This window comes from Macaca mulatta, chromosome 4 (assembly GCF_049350105.2).
Source record: "Macaca mulatta isolate MMU2019108-1 chromosome 4, T2T-MMU8v2.0, whole genome shotgun sequence".
Classification (NCBI taxonomy): Eukaryota; Metazoa; Chordata; class Mammalia; order Primates; family Cercopithecidae; genus Macaca; species Macaca mulatta.
This window is the reverse complement of record NC_133409.1, coordinates 120,146,920-120,162,624: the sequence shown is the minus strand read 5'-3', so window position 1 is coordinate 120,162,624 and position 15,705 is coordinate 120,146,920. Positions and strand designations below refer to the sequence as shown.

The following is a 15,705-nucleotide window of genomic DNA, read 5'->3' as shown; positions in this document are numbered from 1 at the left end:
TAGAGCAGAATAGGGAAAAATACCTTGTTACCTTTGTTTTGGGAGTAGCCTTTTACTTAATTTCTCCTCTGTAGTATTGCACCACATCCTTGGGCTCTGTGTATTGTTCAAGAATGGAACAGGCTGTTTTTTTCCAGATGCTTGAATGTTTTTGGAGTTTATGCCTTTATAAATTATACATTTTTATATAACACCTGTATCTGTTTTTCCTTTAATAGCTTCTCAATCTTGTGTCATGTTTAGAAAAGCCTCCCCAATTTAAGATATACAAATATTCACTCTCATTGTCTTTTAGAAAGCAATAGTTTTATTTCATAAATGAATTATTGTGAGGAAAAGAAAGAGACACCAGACTGTTACTGTGTCTATATAGAAATAAGTAGACATAAGAGACTCCATTTTGTTCTGTATTTGAGATGCTGTTAATCTGTGACCCTACCCCCAACCCTGTCCTTGCAAGAGACAAGTGCTGTGGTGACTCAAGGTTTAATGGATTTGGAGGTGTGCAGGATGTGCTTTGTTAAACAAGTGCCTGAGGGCAGCATGCTTGTTAAAAGTCATCACCATTCTCTTAATCTCAAGTACCCAGGAACACATACACTGCTGAAGGTCACAGGGAACTCTGCCTTGGAAAGTTAGGTATTGTTCAAGGTTTCTCCCCATGTGATACTCTGAAATATGGCCTCGTGGGAAGGGAAAGACCTGATCTTCCCCCAGCCTGACAACTGTGAAGCGTCTGTGCTGAGGAGGATTAGTAAAAGAGGAAAGAAGGCCTCTTGGCAGTTGAGATAGAGAAAGGCATCTGTCTCCTGCCCGTCCCTGGGCAATGGAACCTCTCGGTGTAAAACCCCATTGTGTGTTCCATCTATTGAGATGGGAGAAAACTGCCTTAGGGCTGAAGGTGGGACTTGCTAGCGGCAATGCTGCTCTTTATGCACTAAAAAGGTTTATGGAGATGTTTTCACATGCATATCAAGGCACAGCACTTTTCCTTAAACTTATTAATATCACAGAGATCTTCATTCATATGTCTTTCTGCTGACCTCCCTACTATGATCCTATTATCCTGCCACTTCCCCTTTTCCGAGATGGTAAAGATAATGATCAATAAATACTGAGGGAACTCAGAGGCCGGTGCCAGTGTGGTGCCAGTGTGGGTCTTCTGTATGCTGAGCGCCGGTCCCCTGGGCCCACTTTTTCTTTCTCTATACTTTGTCTCTGTGTCTTATTTCTTTTCTCAAGTCTCTCCTTCCACCTAAGGAGAAACGCCCACAGGTGTGGAGGGGCAGGTCACCCCTTCAAATTATCTGATAAATTTTTAAATGGTGTAATTTCGTGTCTACCACTGATTAGAAATGCTATTTATAATAAAATAAATTCATATAGATAAGTACATATATTTATATATAAGTTATATACGCATATGACTCATATATGTGAGTCATAGTCTGCCTCAGTAGAAGGTGTTTGATTTAACACCCAAGAACATATTTTAATACCTTGCTTTATATCTCTTCTCAGACTCTTATAGTTTTTTTCTTTCTTTCAACTTTTATCCTCTTTATATACATAGCAAAACAAAAGTTTCATTTTTATTTTATATGAGACCATGTAGAATTTATATATGAATTTAGAGTTACCATATTTAAAATGTTGAGCCTTTCTACCCAAGAACACGCTATGCAAATTGAAAGCATTTAATAATCTTTCAAAAATCGTCACTATAATTTTAAGATTTTCTTTCGTTATGCATTTATGACAGTTTATTCCTACGTGTTCTATGTTTTGGATTACTATTATAAATAAAATATTCGTCTTCATTTTATTTTCTAAATGACATTTATTTCTTATTGGAAATCTATACATTTCTTATGAAGATTTGTCAGTAGACCAAAATATAAAATTATTTTATTTCTAATAAGTTTTTTAAATCAATTCTTTTATTTTACTATATTCATAATCATATCTATAAACCACAATAATTGAGTGTCTTCCTACCAATCTATACTTCCTCATTTTTTGACTTTTTCATATACTTAAATACTTTCAGGAGCCTAAATTAATAGCAGGCATTATTGATTGTAATGCAAAATGCTTTTAGTACATCAACATAAAGCTAAATAAAAACTACTTTGTATCTGGTTTAACACTTTCTGTCTGAAATTCCACCTTGATATATCAAGTCTGTAGTTCCAGCCTTGTTCTTGTTAGCATCTCTCCAGTAATTTTTTCTATTACATATTTTTTAATCCTTTTAAGTCAAAGTGTTATAATGAACTTCTTAAACAACCTAGAATTGGTCTGTTTTAGTTTGATTTTTGAGGTAATTTAATGAATGTTAATAACCAATATGTCTTTTATGTGTTTATAATATTTTTTTCTGTTTTGAAATGTGAGTTGTGTTTTATTTCTTTATTTGGTGAATTGGTTTGTAATGTGATTTATTTGTTATAATTTTGAAATATTTGCCTGGTTTTGATCTTCTATTAGTTATGCTTTTAAAGGTGTATAATCTACTTAGCTTTGTACTTCCTGAAACAGATAAACTAAAATCAATCAGACCAATATTTTCTGTTAATTGTACATTTCTGGTTTTTGTAGTACACACCTTACTTCATAAAATGGAATTCATAATGTATCCTACCTACACACCAAATATTAAAAATTAACTAAGATAATTCCCTAACTCTAATACAAAAAGTATAAGAGACCACTAATTTATAAGACCACTATTTCTATACAAAGATACTAAGGAATGACTAAACTAGAAGATACACTGAAGTGGTTAGCTGTTTGTACTCACACACAGAATTATATTGGGTTTGGTAGCCATAAATAAAGACTGTTAATGGTCATTTCCTATTAGACACTCAAGTAGGATGATGTATTTTTTTCAATATGGTTAACAAATTCTAAGAAATTTCTGAGTGAAAAATAATATTTATTGATTTAACATAAAATATTTATTCCTGATATATTCAATATGATTATTAAAATTGTGTAAAAATATTTTGTGCCAATATACGACCTGAAATTCAGATCTAGCCTTAGATATTTATATGTAGGTTTTATATACACATTAACTTATGCTGCGACTTTTAGAAATTGTGCAATCCATGGAAAACGTTTTCTTTGCCTGAACTGTTCTGTGTAATGAAAGATTTATAGCATTCATCATTCACTACCCACATGCTAAATGTCAACTGTTCCAGCCAATTATTCTGAATATTGACAATGACTCTAGAAATTCCCAAGATGCCTCTAGAAGACAAAATACTCTCCCTAAAAATCACTGAGCTAAAATAAATTTCTCCAATTTACAAAAGCAGTCATCACTTGTCACCCAACCATGTAGTAGTATGTCAAGCATTTTGTCATCATAATTAATAAATTCAAATAAATCATAATATGTATGTGTACACTGGTATTGAGTACTAAGATAAATGGCTATCAGATTGAAAGCTTTTCAGGGAGAAATACATCAATTTTGATAAAATATCAATTTTGATGAAAATTATAGTAACCTACAAATGTTATTGATATCTTAAAATTATAAAAATTTAAAGAAATTTCCTTTGAGATATCAAATTGGACTAAAATAATTTATGGATGTATTGCTAACTGTATTATTAAATATATAAATTTTAAAATACAGTTAAATGGGAAAATAGTGAATCATATAAAAAGTAAAAAAAAAACAGAAGCCTACTAGGTAAAATTCTATAAGTTAAAAATATGATCTAATGTGAAAATATTATAATTATTAGTTTTTATCATTTATATTTTTAATGAAAAAAATCTAGGAATAGAAAAAAATAAAATGTATTCCTTTACTTATTATCCTGAGTCCTAAAGTTATGACCCAAATACCTTATAAACTGTAGATACTCAATTAATGTGTTAATATTGTCCACAAATGCATTTTAAACTTGAACAAGCTATGCTCAAGACAAAGATCACCTTTTAAAGATTCTCCATAAAAGGGTGCATGAAATTCCAACTCTTAGAATATAATTTGAAAAGCAATGCAAAAAGTTATATCTATAAAAACTTTTTAAATATAAATTTAAATAAAAATCTGACTCAGGTAGTATAAAATTATATAACATGCATAAATCATTGTATTGTTTGAGATATAAAATTAAAGGATGAAAAATCATAAAACCTGAAGTTATAATATAGTCAAACTTTTATTTTAAATATATAATATATGTATTTGGGAAAAATATATGAGAGATAATTGTGTATAGATGAGTTAAGTTTCAACCCATATGAAACTTGAAACTTTATTATTGAAAAATGCTTCATTTAATGAAGTTTGTCATAATAATTTTGGTATGTGTACGGGTAATACAATGATATGCACTATAGAATTGCTTAAATGAATGATTTCTATATCATTTTACTACAAAGATTTAAGAACCAAGATTCTTTGGTTTTCCAGAGCATAATAAAGAGAGAAAATATATCAGTGTAGGTAAGTGCTTTAGACAAAAAGATTTAGACACTTGATCTAGTAGTATCAAGACTGGCCCAAACCCAAAAATACATTCAGTATGACACTTTCTTTTTTTTTTTTTTTTTTTTTTTTTGAGACGGAGTCTCACGCTGTTGCCCAGGCTGGAGTGCAGTGGAGCGATCTCGGCTCACTGCAAGCTCCGCCTCCCGGGTTCCCGCCATTCTCCTGCCTCAGCCTCCTGAGTAGCTGGGACTACAGGCGCCCGCCACCGCGCCCGGCTAATTTTTTGTATTTTTAGTAGAGACGGGGTTTCACTGTGGTCTCGATCTCCTGACCTTGTGATCCGCCCGCCTCGGCCTCCCAAAGTGCTGGGATTACAGGCTTGAGCCACCGCGCCCGGCCTAGTATGACACTTTCATATGTAGTTCAATATCTTTTTTGTTTTGAAGGTAAAAATATAAGCATATAAAGCTTTTACTTGATGGCAGAAAAGTTTGCATAGTATAGCCAAAATAAATAAATAAACCTAAAACAAACTATTCAATTTGTTAATAAAATCACTGACATCATGGCAGAAATTACAATAGTCTTGGAATAAATAATTATCAGACTTTTTGGATCAGAAATAATTTAAGAAAATCCTGGTCAAATTATACTATATTTTTGTGCCAAATTCACATAAAGCTCTATTTTTACAAGCCTCCTGACTCTACAGAAATAGTTTTTGAAACTATACCTGATTTTCTTATGGACTTTTAGATTTTGCACTTGGAAACAGAACTCTTGCTTATAACTGAAAATTATGTTTTGGATATATTTAACATTACACAGAAAATGTGAATCTCCTAAAATATCCTGTAAAGGAAACAGGTTTAATTTAAAACTTCCAGAAAGAAAGCCAGAAGACACATTGCTATAATCAAGCAACTTGTATGTTCAGAAAGTGAAAAAAAATAATTATTTTAGTACTTTAAAAAATATGTTCACTTTTTAAATAAAATAGAACAACCATGAGATGTGTTCTGAAGAGTATATAATCTTACCTATGTATAGTACACTACCTGCGAACAGATATCATGTCTCACTGTCATAACGTTTTGAATAATATATTCCAATTAGAGGATATTCAATAAATAATAAATGTACAAATGAAGATATTTCATTCTGTTATAGTATTTCTGGTAGCAAGTAGGGATTGGTGACTTAGACATAAATTTGAGGCTTCAAAAAGAGGTGGGAGTCATGAACACTTCACAGTCAGGGCATGGTATTAAGAAATTATCATCCCATACTTAGCAAATCTTTCCTGGTCTTAACTAACAATATAGTTGGTATGATTTTTTCTTTGGCTCATTAAACATTTTATAAATTCCCAGAAAAAATTTTTGAACATTTCAGGGCAAAAAATGTGGTAATATGCAGACCTGTTTGAAACATGTCATTTATATTATGAATTTTAATCTGTACCCATTTAAAATACATTTTAAAAGAAAATGTTTATACATTATTCATTAATTTTGTGTCTGTTACCACCATCACCATTATTCGTGTCTATTATTATAATACTGTCATTACTTTGTCTTATAAATTGAGTTTAATTGAAAAATTTCTCCATCTCTAAATCACAAAGATATTTTTCTACATTTCTTTCATTTATATCATAATTTTACCTTTTACTTTTAGATCCCTATACACATTTAGAGTCTCCTTCTATATAAGGTATAAGGTTGTAATCCAGTTTCATTTAAGGTCTTATAATAAGCCATTTCCTCAATACCATTTACTAAAGAACCCTGTATGTTCAAACGAAATTATAGCCGAATTTCTCATATATCAAGATCCCATATATACTTGGGTTGTTGTTAGAGCTCTCTGTTGACCCATTATTATTATTATTATCATTTTCCTTTAAAGGCACCCATATGGGTTTCTGGGTTTGTCATACCATACGGTTCATGAAATCCCACACCATTAGTCTTCCTTTTCGCAGATAACTTCATAATTTGGAAAATGTTATTCATAAATATATATAACATGATAATTAGTGTCTAAAATAACTTGCAATATTTTTGTTGTTGCATTAAATGTGTGAATTAATTTGGGAAGAATTAATATTTTAACTAATTTAAGGCCTAATATTTAAGTCCATGCATTATGTTTCCATTTATTCAGAGTATATATAATTTTCTCTTTTTCATTGAGCTTAGTGGTACATAGAGGGTCTCTTTAACAGAGAATTAGAACTTTTTTTTTTAATTCTAAAGATTTTGCATATCTTTTGACATTATAACAGGTGGTATCACATATATAATTTCTAGATATTGTAACTGATATGGAAAAACTTAATTTTACATAAAATACTTGTATATGCAAAATTTGCTGGGCTCCATTGTTAGTATTAATTATGAGACAATATCAAGAACTCATTAAAGTGTTGATAATTTCAATTGCAAAAAAATCCCAAGATTTTCTGGATGTCAAAAAATAATGGCAAACAAAAGAGAATCACAAAATCAGAAAAGAAGGAAATTATATCACAAAATTAAGTATAATTTTCCTAATAAATAAAGAGCTTCTGAAAATCATTGTTTCATTAAACAAGTATTTGTTGAGCACTACTCTATGTGTCTTGTGGCTTACTACTTTTCCTTATCAAAATGTTTTCAATGTTCATCCATATTAAAGCATGTATCGGTGATTCATTTTTGTCTATTGCTGAATAACATTTCATTGTATGAATATAACAAATTTTATGTATACATTCATCAGTTGATGGTCATTTGGGTTGTTTCAACTTTTGGACTCTTTTAAACAAAACTGCAAACACTCACATACAAACTTTTGTAAGAACATGTATGTTCATTTTTTTGAGTCTATACTAGAAGTAGAATTGCTGGGTCACATGGAAATTCTATGATTGGACTATACAAGTGGTTGTAAAGTGTTATCTCACAGTTTTGATTTAAAATTCCAGTCGTTCAGCCTTTCACCATTAAGTATAATGTTAGTTATGTTTCTTTGTTCTTCTTGTTTATTTTAGACTTCCCTTATCAGATTGTGGAAGTTCCCTTTTATTCTTCATTTGTTGAGTGTTTGTTTCATAAATAGTTGTGAGATTCTGTAACATGCTTTTTTTTCTACATCTATTTATATTATCATGCATTTTCTTTTTTATTTATTCTATTGATAAAGTAAATTACATTAGTTGATTTTAAAAAAATTAAATCAACCTTATATTCTTATGATAAATCCCACCTGGTCATGCTGTATAAATCTTTTTACATGTTGCTGAATTTGGTGTGATACTGTGTTGAGGGTTCTTGTGTGAATTAATTTGGGAATAATTAATATTTTAACTAATTTAAGGCCTAATATTTAAGTCTATGCATTATATTTCCATTTATTCAGAGTTTATATAATTTTCTCTTTTTCATTAAGTTTAATGGTATATAGAGGGATTGAAAACATAAAACATAGATTTGCTTATAGTTTTCTTGTGATTTGTCTGGTTGTGCTATTGTTGTAATATCCGCCTCATAAAATGAGTTGGGAAATGTTCCCTGCTCTTCTATTTTTGGAGGAGGTGGTGAATAATTACTCTTAATTTTGTTTTAAATATTTGTTACAATGTCAAATGAAGTCATCTCAGCGTGGGCATTTCATAGTGTTAATTTTTGTTGGTTTGTTTAATTACTGATTCAATCTTTGTACTTGTTATAGGTTAGATTTCCTATTTCTTCTTGAATCAATTTCAGTAGTTGGTATTTTTCTATTTTCCATTTTATTGAAGTTAACTGATTTTTTAAAATTTACAGTTGTTCATAGTATTTCTTTGTAATTATTTTTCTTTCTGTAATTTTAGTAATATTTTATATCTTATTCCTGATTTAATATATTTATTTTGTTGTTTAAAACAAGTGAACTTTTGTTTTTCTGATATTCTCGTTTATATTTTATTTTATTAATTTTACTCTAAATTTTATGATTTCCTTGTTTCTACTTATTTTATTTCGCCTCTTGTCCATTGTGTTGTGGAAGTTTAGGCTATTGAGATATTCACAGCTATAAATTTTATTCCCAGCACTGCATCACCCACATCCCATGAGTTTTGGTATCCATTTTCAATAATCTCAAAGTCTTTTCTCATTTCTCTTGCAATTTCATTTTGATCCATTGTTTAATATAGATTGTGTTATTCAACTTCCATATAATTGTAAATTTACCAAGTTACTTATTGTTTTTGATGTTTAATCTCATTCAATTTTGGTCAGATAATGCCCTTTTTATTATTTCAATTTTTGGGAATACATTACAACTTGTTTTATAGCATATTGTAGGATATGGTCTATCCTTGAGAATGTGCCATGTACATTTAAGAAGGCAATTCTGCTGTTGTTGGGTAATGTGTTTTATAGCTCTCTACTATTTCTAGGTGATTTAAAATGTTCAAATCTTCTATATCTTAGTTGATTTCCAGCCAACTGTTACATCTGCTGTTGAAAGTAGAATATTAGAGTCTCTAATTGTTATTGTTGAATTAGCTATTTCTCCCTTAAATTATTTTTTAGCTTCATTATTTTGAGGCTCTGTTGTTAGTTGTATATATACATGCATATATACATACACACACAAACACACACACATATGTTTGTAATCACGACCTTTTCTGAGAGTTTGACTCTTTTATAATTATAAAATATCCTTCTTTTCCTCTAGTAACTGTTTCATTTTTTCTCTTAATATATATTTTATTCTATTAATATCTATTTTTTTTCCCTGATGTTAGTATAGGCACTCCAGTTTTCTTCTTGTTGCAGTTTGAATGATATATTTTTTATTGCTTTACTTTCACCTTATTCGTATCTTTGAATCTAAAGTATCTTCCATAAACCATGTATATTTATATACACACACACACATATGTATACATATGTATGCATCTTCTATAGATCGTATGTAGTTGACTAAATCAGAAAACAGCCAGTCTAAAAATCTCTATCTTTTGATTGTATTTCTGAAATCACTTTAGTTAAATATTTTTGATATATTTGAATTTATGCCTGCCATTTTACTTTTTGTTTTCCACATGTCTAATATCGCTTCTGTACCTCTGTTTTTCTCATTCTAATTATTCTAATACTAGTTTCTTTTATACTAAGTACATATTACTCTAGGGCAATATTTTATTTTTTTGTATTTATTTTCTCATGATAGGGTCTCACTCTGTTGCCCAGGCTGCAGTGCAGTGGCACAATCATAGCTAATTACAGCTTCTAACTCCTGGGCTCAAGTGATACTTCTTCCTCAGCCTCCCAAGTAGCTAGGACTACAGGTGTGCACAACAATGCCTGGCTGATTTTTAAAATTTTTTGTAGAGACAGGTTATCACTATGTTGCCCAGGCTGGTCTCAAACTCCTGGGCTCAAGCTATTCTCTTCCCCTGGCCTCTCAAAACACTGAGATTACAGAGATAAGCCATTGTGCCAGATCATGAGGGCAACATTTTAAATTTTTTAATGCTATTTTTACTAAAGTATATGAGTTTTTGTTGTTGTTGCTGTTTTGTTTTGTTTTGTTTTTTAATACTTTAAGTTCTAGGGTACATGTGCACAACATGCAGGTTTGTTATGTATGTATACATATGCCATGTTGGAGTGCTGCACCCATTAACTCGTCATTTACATTAGGTATATCTCCTAATGCTATCCCTCCCCGCTTCCCCCACCCCACAATAGGCCCCGGTGTGTGATGTTTCCCTTCCTGTGTCCAAGTGTTCTCATTTTTCGATTCCCATCTATGAGTGAGAATGTGCAGTGTTTGGTCTTCTGTTCTTGCGATAGTTTGCTTAGAATGATGGTTTCCAGCTGGATCCATGTCCCTACAAAGGATAAAAAACTTGTCCTTTTTTATGGCTGCATAGTATTCCATGGTGTATATGTGCCACATTTCTTTCTCCAGTCTGTCACTGATGGACATTTGGGTTGGTTCCAGTCTTTGCTATTGTGAATAGAGCCACGATAAACATACGTGTGCATGTGTCTTTATAACAGCATGATTTATAATCCTTTGGGCATATACCCAGTAATGGGATGGCTGGGTCAAATGATATTTCCAGTTCTAGATCCTTGAGGAATCACCACACTGTCATCTGCAATGGTTGAACTAGTTTACAGTCCCACCAACAGTGTGAAAGTGTTCCTATTTCTCCACATCCTTTCCAGCACCTGTTGTTTCCTGATTTTTTTTAATGAATCTCCATTCTAGCTGGTGTGAGATGGTATCTCATAGTGGTTTTGATTTGCATTTCTTTGATGGCTAGGGATGATGAGCATTTTTTCATGTATCTGTTGGCTGCATAAATGTCTTCTTCTGAGAAGTGTCTGTTCATATCCTTTGCCCACTTTTTGATCTGGTTGTTTGTGTTTTGCTGTAAATTTGTCTGAGTTCTTAGTAGGTTCTGGATATTAGCCCTTTGTCAGATGAGTAGATTGAAAAAAATTTTTCACATTCTGTAGGTTGCCTGTTCACTCTGATGGTAGTTTCTTTTTCTGTGCAGAAGCTCTTTAGTTTAATTAGATCCTATTTGTCAATTTTGGCTTTTGCTGCCATTGCTTTTGGTGTTTAGAAATGAAGTCCCTGTCCATGCCTATGTCCTGAAGGGTACTGCCTAGGTTTACTTCTAGGGTTTTTATGGTTTTAGGCCTAACATTTAAGTCTCTAATCCATCTTGAATTAATTTTTGTATAAGGTGTAAGGAAGGGATCCAGTTTCAGCTTTCTACATATGGCTAGCAAGTTTTCCCAGCACCATTTATTAAATAGGGAATCCTTTCCCCATTTCTTGTTTTTGTTAGGTTTGTCAAAGATCAGATGGTTGTAGAAGTGTGGTATTATTTCTGAGGGCTCTGTTCTGTTCCATTGGTCTATATCTCTGTTTTGGTACTAGTACCATGCTGTTTTGGTTACTGTAGCCTTGTAGTATAGTTTGAAGTCAGTTAATATGATGCCTCCAGCTTTGTTTTTTAGGCTTAAGACTGTCTTGACAATGCGGGCTCTTTTTTGGTTCCATGTGAACTTTAAAGAAGTTTTTTCCAATTCTGTGAAGAAAGTCATTGGTAGCTTAATGGGGATGGCATTGAATCTATAAATTACCTTGGGCAGTATGACCATTTTCATGATATTGATTCTTCCTATCCAAGAGCATGGAATGTTCTTCCATTTGTTTGTGTCCTCTTTTATTTCATTGAGCAGTGGTTTGTAGTTCTCATTGAAGAGGTCCATCACATCCCTTGTAAGTTGAATTCCTAGGTATTTTATTCTCTTTGAAGCAATTGTGAATGGGAGTTCACTCATGATTTCGCTCTCTGTCTGTTATTGGTGTATAAGAATGCTAGTGACTTTCGCACATTGATTTTGTATCCTGAGACATTGCTGAAGTTGCTTATCAGCTTGAGGAGATTTTGGGCTGAGATGATGGGGTTTTCTAAATACACAATCATGTCATCTGCAAACAGGGACAATCTGACTTCCTCTTCTCCTAATTGAATACCCTTTATTTCTTTCTCTTGCCTGATTGTCCTGGCCAGAACTTCCAACACTATGCAGAGACACACATAAGCTCAAAATAAGGGATGGAGGAAGATCTACCAAGCAAATGGAAAACAAAAAAAAAGCAGGGGTTGCAATCCTAGTCTCTGATAAAACAGACTTTAAACCAACACCCAGATTAATATAGCAAGTCCTTAGAGACTTACAAAGAGACACAAACTTCCACACAATAATAATGGGAGACTTTAACACCTCACTGTCAACATTAGACAGATCAATGAGACAGAAAGTTAACAAAGATATCCAAGAATTGAACTCAATTCTGCACCAAGCAGACCTAAGAGACATCTACAGAACTCTCCACCCCAAATCAACAGAATATACATTCTTCTCAGCACCACATCGCACTTATTCCAAAATTGACCACATAGTTGGAAGTAAAGCACTCCTCAGCAAATGTACAGGAACAGAAATTATAACAAACTGTCTCGCAGACCACAGTGCAATCAAACTAGAACTCAGGATTAAGAAACTCAATCAAAACCACTCATCTACATGGAAACTGAACAACCTGCTCCTGAATGACTACTGGATACATAACGAAATGAAGGCAGAAATAAAGATGTTCTTTGAAACCAATGAGAACAAAGATACAACATACCAGAATCTCTCAGACGCATTTAAAGCACTGTGTAGAGGGAAATTTATAGCACTAAATGCCCACAAGAGAAAACAGGAAAGGTCTAAAATTGACACCCTAACATCACAATTCAAAGAACTAGAGAAGCAAGAACAAACACATTCAAAAGCTAGCAGAAGGCAAGAAATAGCTAAGATCAGAGTAGAACTGAAGGAGATAGAGACACAAAAAACCCTTCAAAAAATCAATGAATCCAGGAGCTGTTTTTTTGCAAAGATCAACAAAATTGATAGACTGCTAGTAAGACTAATAAAGAAGAAAAGAGAGAAGAATTAAATAGATGCAATAAAAAATGATAATGGGGATATCACCTCTGACCCCACAGAAATACAAACTACCATCAGAGAATACTATAAACACCTCTACCCAAATAAACTAGAAAACCTAGAAGAAATGGATAAATTCCTGGACACATACACTCTCCCAAGACTAAACCAGGAAGAAGTTGAATACTTGAATAGATCAATAACAAGCTCTGAAATTGAGGCAATAATTAATAGCCTACCAACCAAAAAAAGTCCAGGACCAGATGAATTCACAGCCGAATCCTACCAGATGTACAAGGAGGAGCTGTTACCATTCCTTCTGAAACTATTCCAATCAATAGAAAAAGAGGGAATCCTCCCTAACTCATTTTATGAGGCTAACATCATCCTGATACCGAAGCCTGGCAGAGACACAACAAAAAAAGGGAATTTTAGACCAATATCCCTGATGACCATTGATGCAAAAAACCTCAATAAAATACTGGAAAACCGAATCCAGCAGCACATAAAAAAGCTTATTCACCATGATCAAGTGGACTTCATCCTAGGGATGCAAGGATGGTTCAACATACACAAATCAATAAACATAATCCAGCATATAAACAGAACCAAAGACAAAAATTCATGATTATCTCAATAGATGCAGAAAAGGCCTTTGACAAAATTCAACAGCCCTTCATGATAAAAACCTTCAATAAATTTGGTATTGATGGAATATATCTCAAAATAATAAGAGTTATTTATGACAAACCCACAGCCAATATCATACTGAATGGGCAAAACTGGAAGCATTCCCCTTGAAAACTGGCACAAGACAGGAATGCCCTCTCTCACCACTCATTTTTTTTGTTTGTTTGTTTTTTGTTTGTTTGTTTGTTTGTTTGTAGTTGCTTTGGAACTAATCGTACTCAACTTAGCAGAATTTATCACGGATTTATGCTAACTTGATTCTACAATGATATACATAAGTTATTTCTATACAGATATATTTCTTCTTCTCTTTTATTGTGCTAGAATTGTTATACATAACATATATTATGTAACATAATATATAATAAGTATATATGTATATATAAGTGTTTGGTGTGAAAATTCCAATCATTTTAATCAAAAAAAAGATTGTTACCATGAAAGAGTTTGATTATGACTCATCAGTGTAATTATAACTTTTCAATAGGTGATATTATCTGCTCAAATGATACATAAATACCTGGGTCTATTAATTTCATCTTCACAAATAGCTTCATGTTGACTCTTATTTTCTTGATCATCAGTTATATTTTCCAGATACATGTTGCTAGTCCATCTGAGAAAACATAGATACCGATATTCCTGATTGTCTTCTTCACTCAAACAACTGCATCCGTTTGCACAGATCTGTAACAAAAAGAAATAAAAATGTTATAAATTCCCATCACTTACTACAATATTACAATTGTGATCTGAGAGACCACAATACATGCCTCTCTGTCTACTAAGTTGAAACCTAGGGTTAAGGAAACAGAAGATAACTATGGGACAAGGGTTCAGAACTTGGCTGGCACAGCAATTCTCTAAATTTCTAGAGCTATAAGAAAAACCACACCCTTGCTAAACTCCCTAATAGGAGCTATCAGTCAAATTGTCATTCCATTCCTAACTCTGATTTACAACCAAGGCCACCATAACCCTTATCAGACAGAACTGCCTTACAAACACTCTTCTGATAAGCAATTGTAGGTCTCAAATCAGTTTCAGCCAGTTTATACAAACAGGATACAAACTGTCTTTGTGTCCTATAGTTCACTTTTTCATGCAAACTGCCAAATTCCACCTCATTTTAACACTAAAGCCCTGCTTCAAAAAGAACATGGTATGCATGTTACATATATGTTTACTCACTGAATATGTGCTTGATTCCTTCTCATAAATATGTATTGCTTTCCCCGCAAACCTGTTGAATATGTCTGAGTCTATTTTGAACACAGACCCTGTGAGGCACAAAAATCACCCTGCCCTTTACCACTTCTAAGAGAGCACCTTGGGTCGATATCAGAGATAACGTTTTCCCAGTTATATTATTTGGCTCTGTTTCCTCACCCAAATCTCATGTTGAATTGTGATCCTGAGTGTTGGAGGTGGGGCCTGGTGGGATATGATTAAATCATGGGTGCAGTTTCTCCCTTGCTGTTCTCCTGATACCAAGTGAGTTTTCCTGAGATCTGGTTGTGTAAAAGTATGTAACACCTCTCCCTTTACTGTCTCTCCTGCTGCCATGTGAGGACTCATGCTTTCTTCCCCTTTGCTTTCTGCTATGATTGAAAGTTTTCTCAGGCCTCCCAGCCATGCCTCCTGTACAGCCTGTGGAACTCTGTGTCAATTAAACCTCTTTTCTTTATAAATCACCCAGGGTCAGGTTTATAGCAGTGTGAGAATGGACTACTGCACCCAGTTAGCAAACTGATATCACAAATAAACTCTTCATTCTACTATTTAGTCTTCTTGGTAGTCTTTTGGATGACACAATCATTTCAAAGTTTGAATTTCAAGCTTTCATGTATTTGTTGAAATAATGTGTTCCTTTAGCAAAGGTTGAAAAAATCAGTTTTGATTTATGTCAAAATAATTTTTAATAGTCAAATTGTTTATACTCGAATTGTGACAGAAATATATATGTATATGTATATATATATGTACTGAATACATGTACATTTATTACACAATTTTTTTAAAAATTCCATTTTAACCAAATTT

At 32.7% G+C, this 15,705-nt stretch overlaps 1 protein-coding gene across 3 annotated transcripts in view; it reads right to left on the bottom strand.

Annotated features, from left to right (window-relative positions):
* The window catches only part of EYS (EGF-like photoreceptor maintenance factor), a 1,786,799-nt gene that overhangs the window by 1,608,864 nt on the left and 162,230 nt on the right, over window positions 1-15,705 (bottom strand). For 2 of the 3 annotated variants that reach the window (XM_078001263.1, XM_078001264.1), the window contains exon 8: window positions 14,183-14,349. In XM_078001263.1, the coding sequence (XP_077857389.1) occupies window positions 14,183-14,349 (167 nt within the window). Of the gene's footprint in view, window positions 1-7,690; window positions 7,776-14,176; window positions 14,350-15,705 lie in introns of those variants that run through there. The other variant, XM_078001265.1, reaches the window with a different exon arrangement.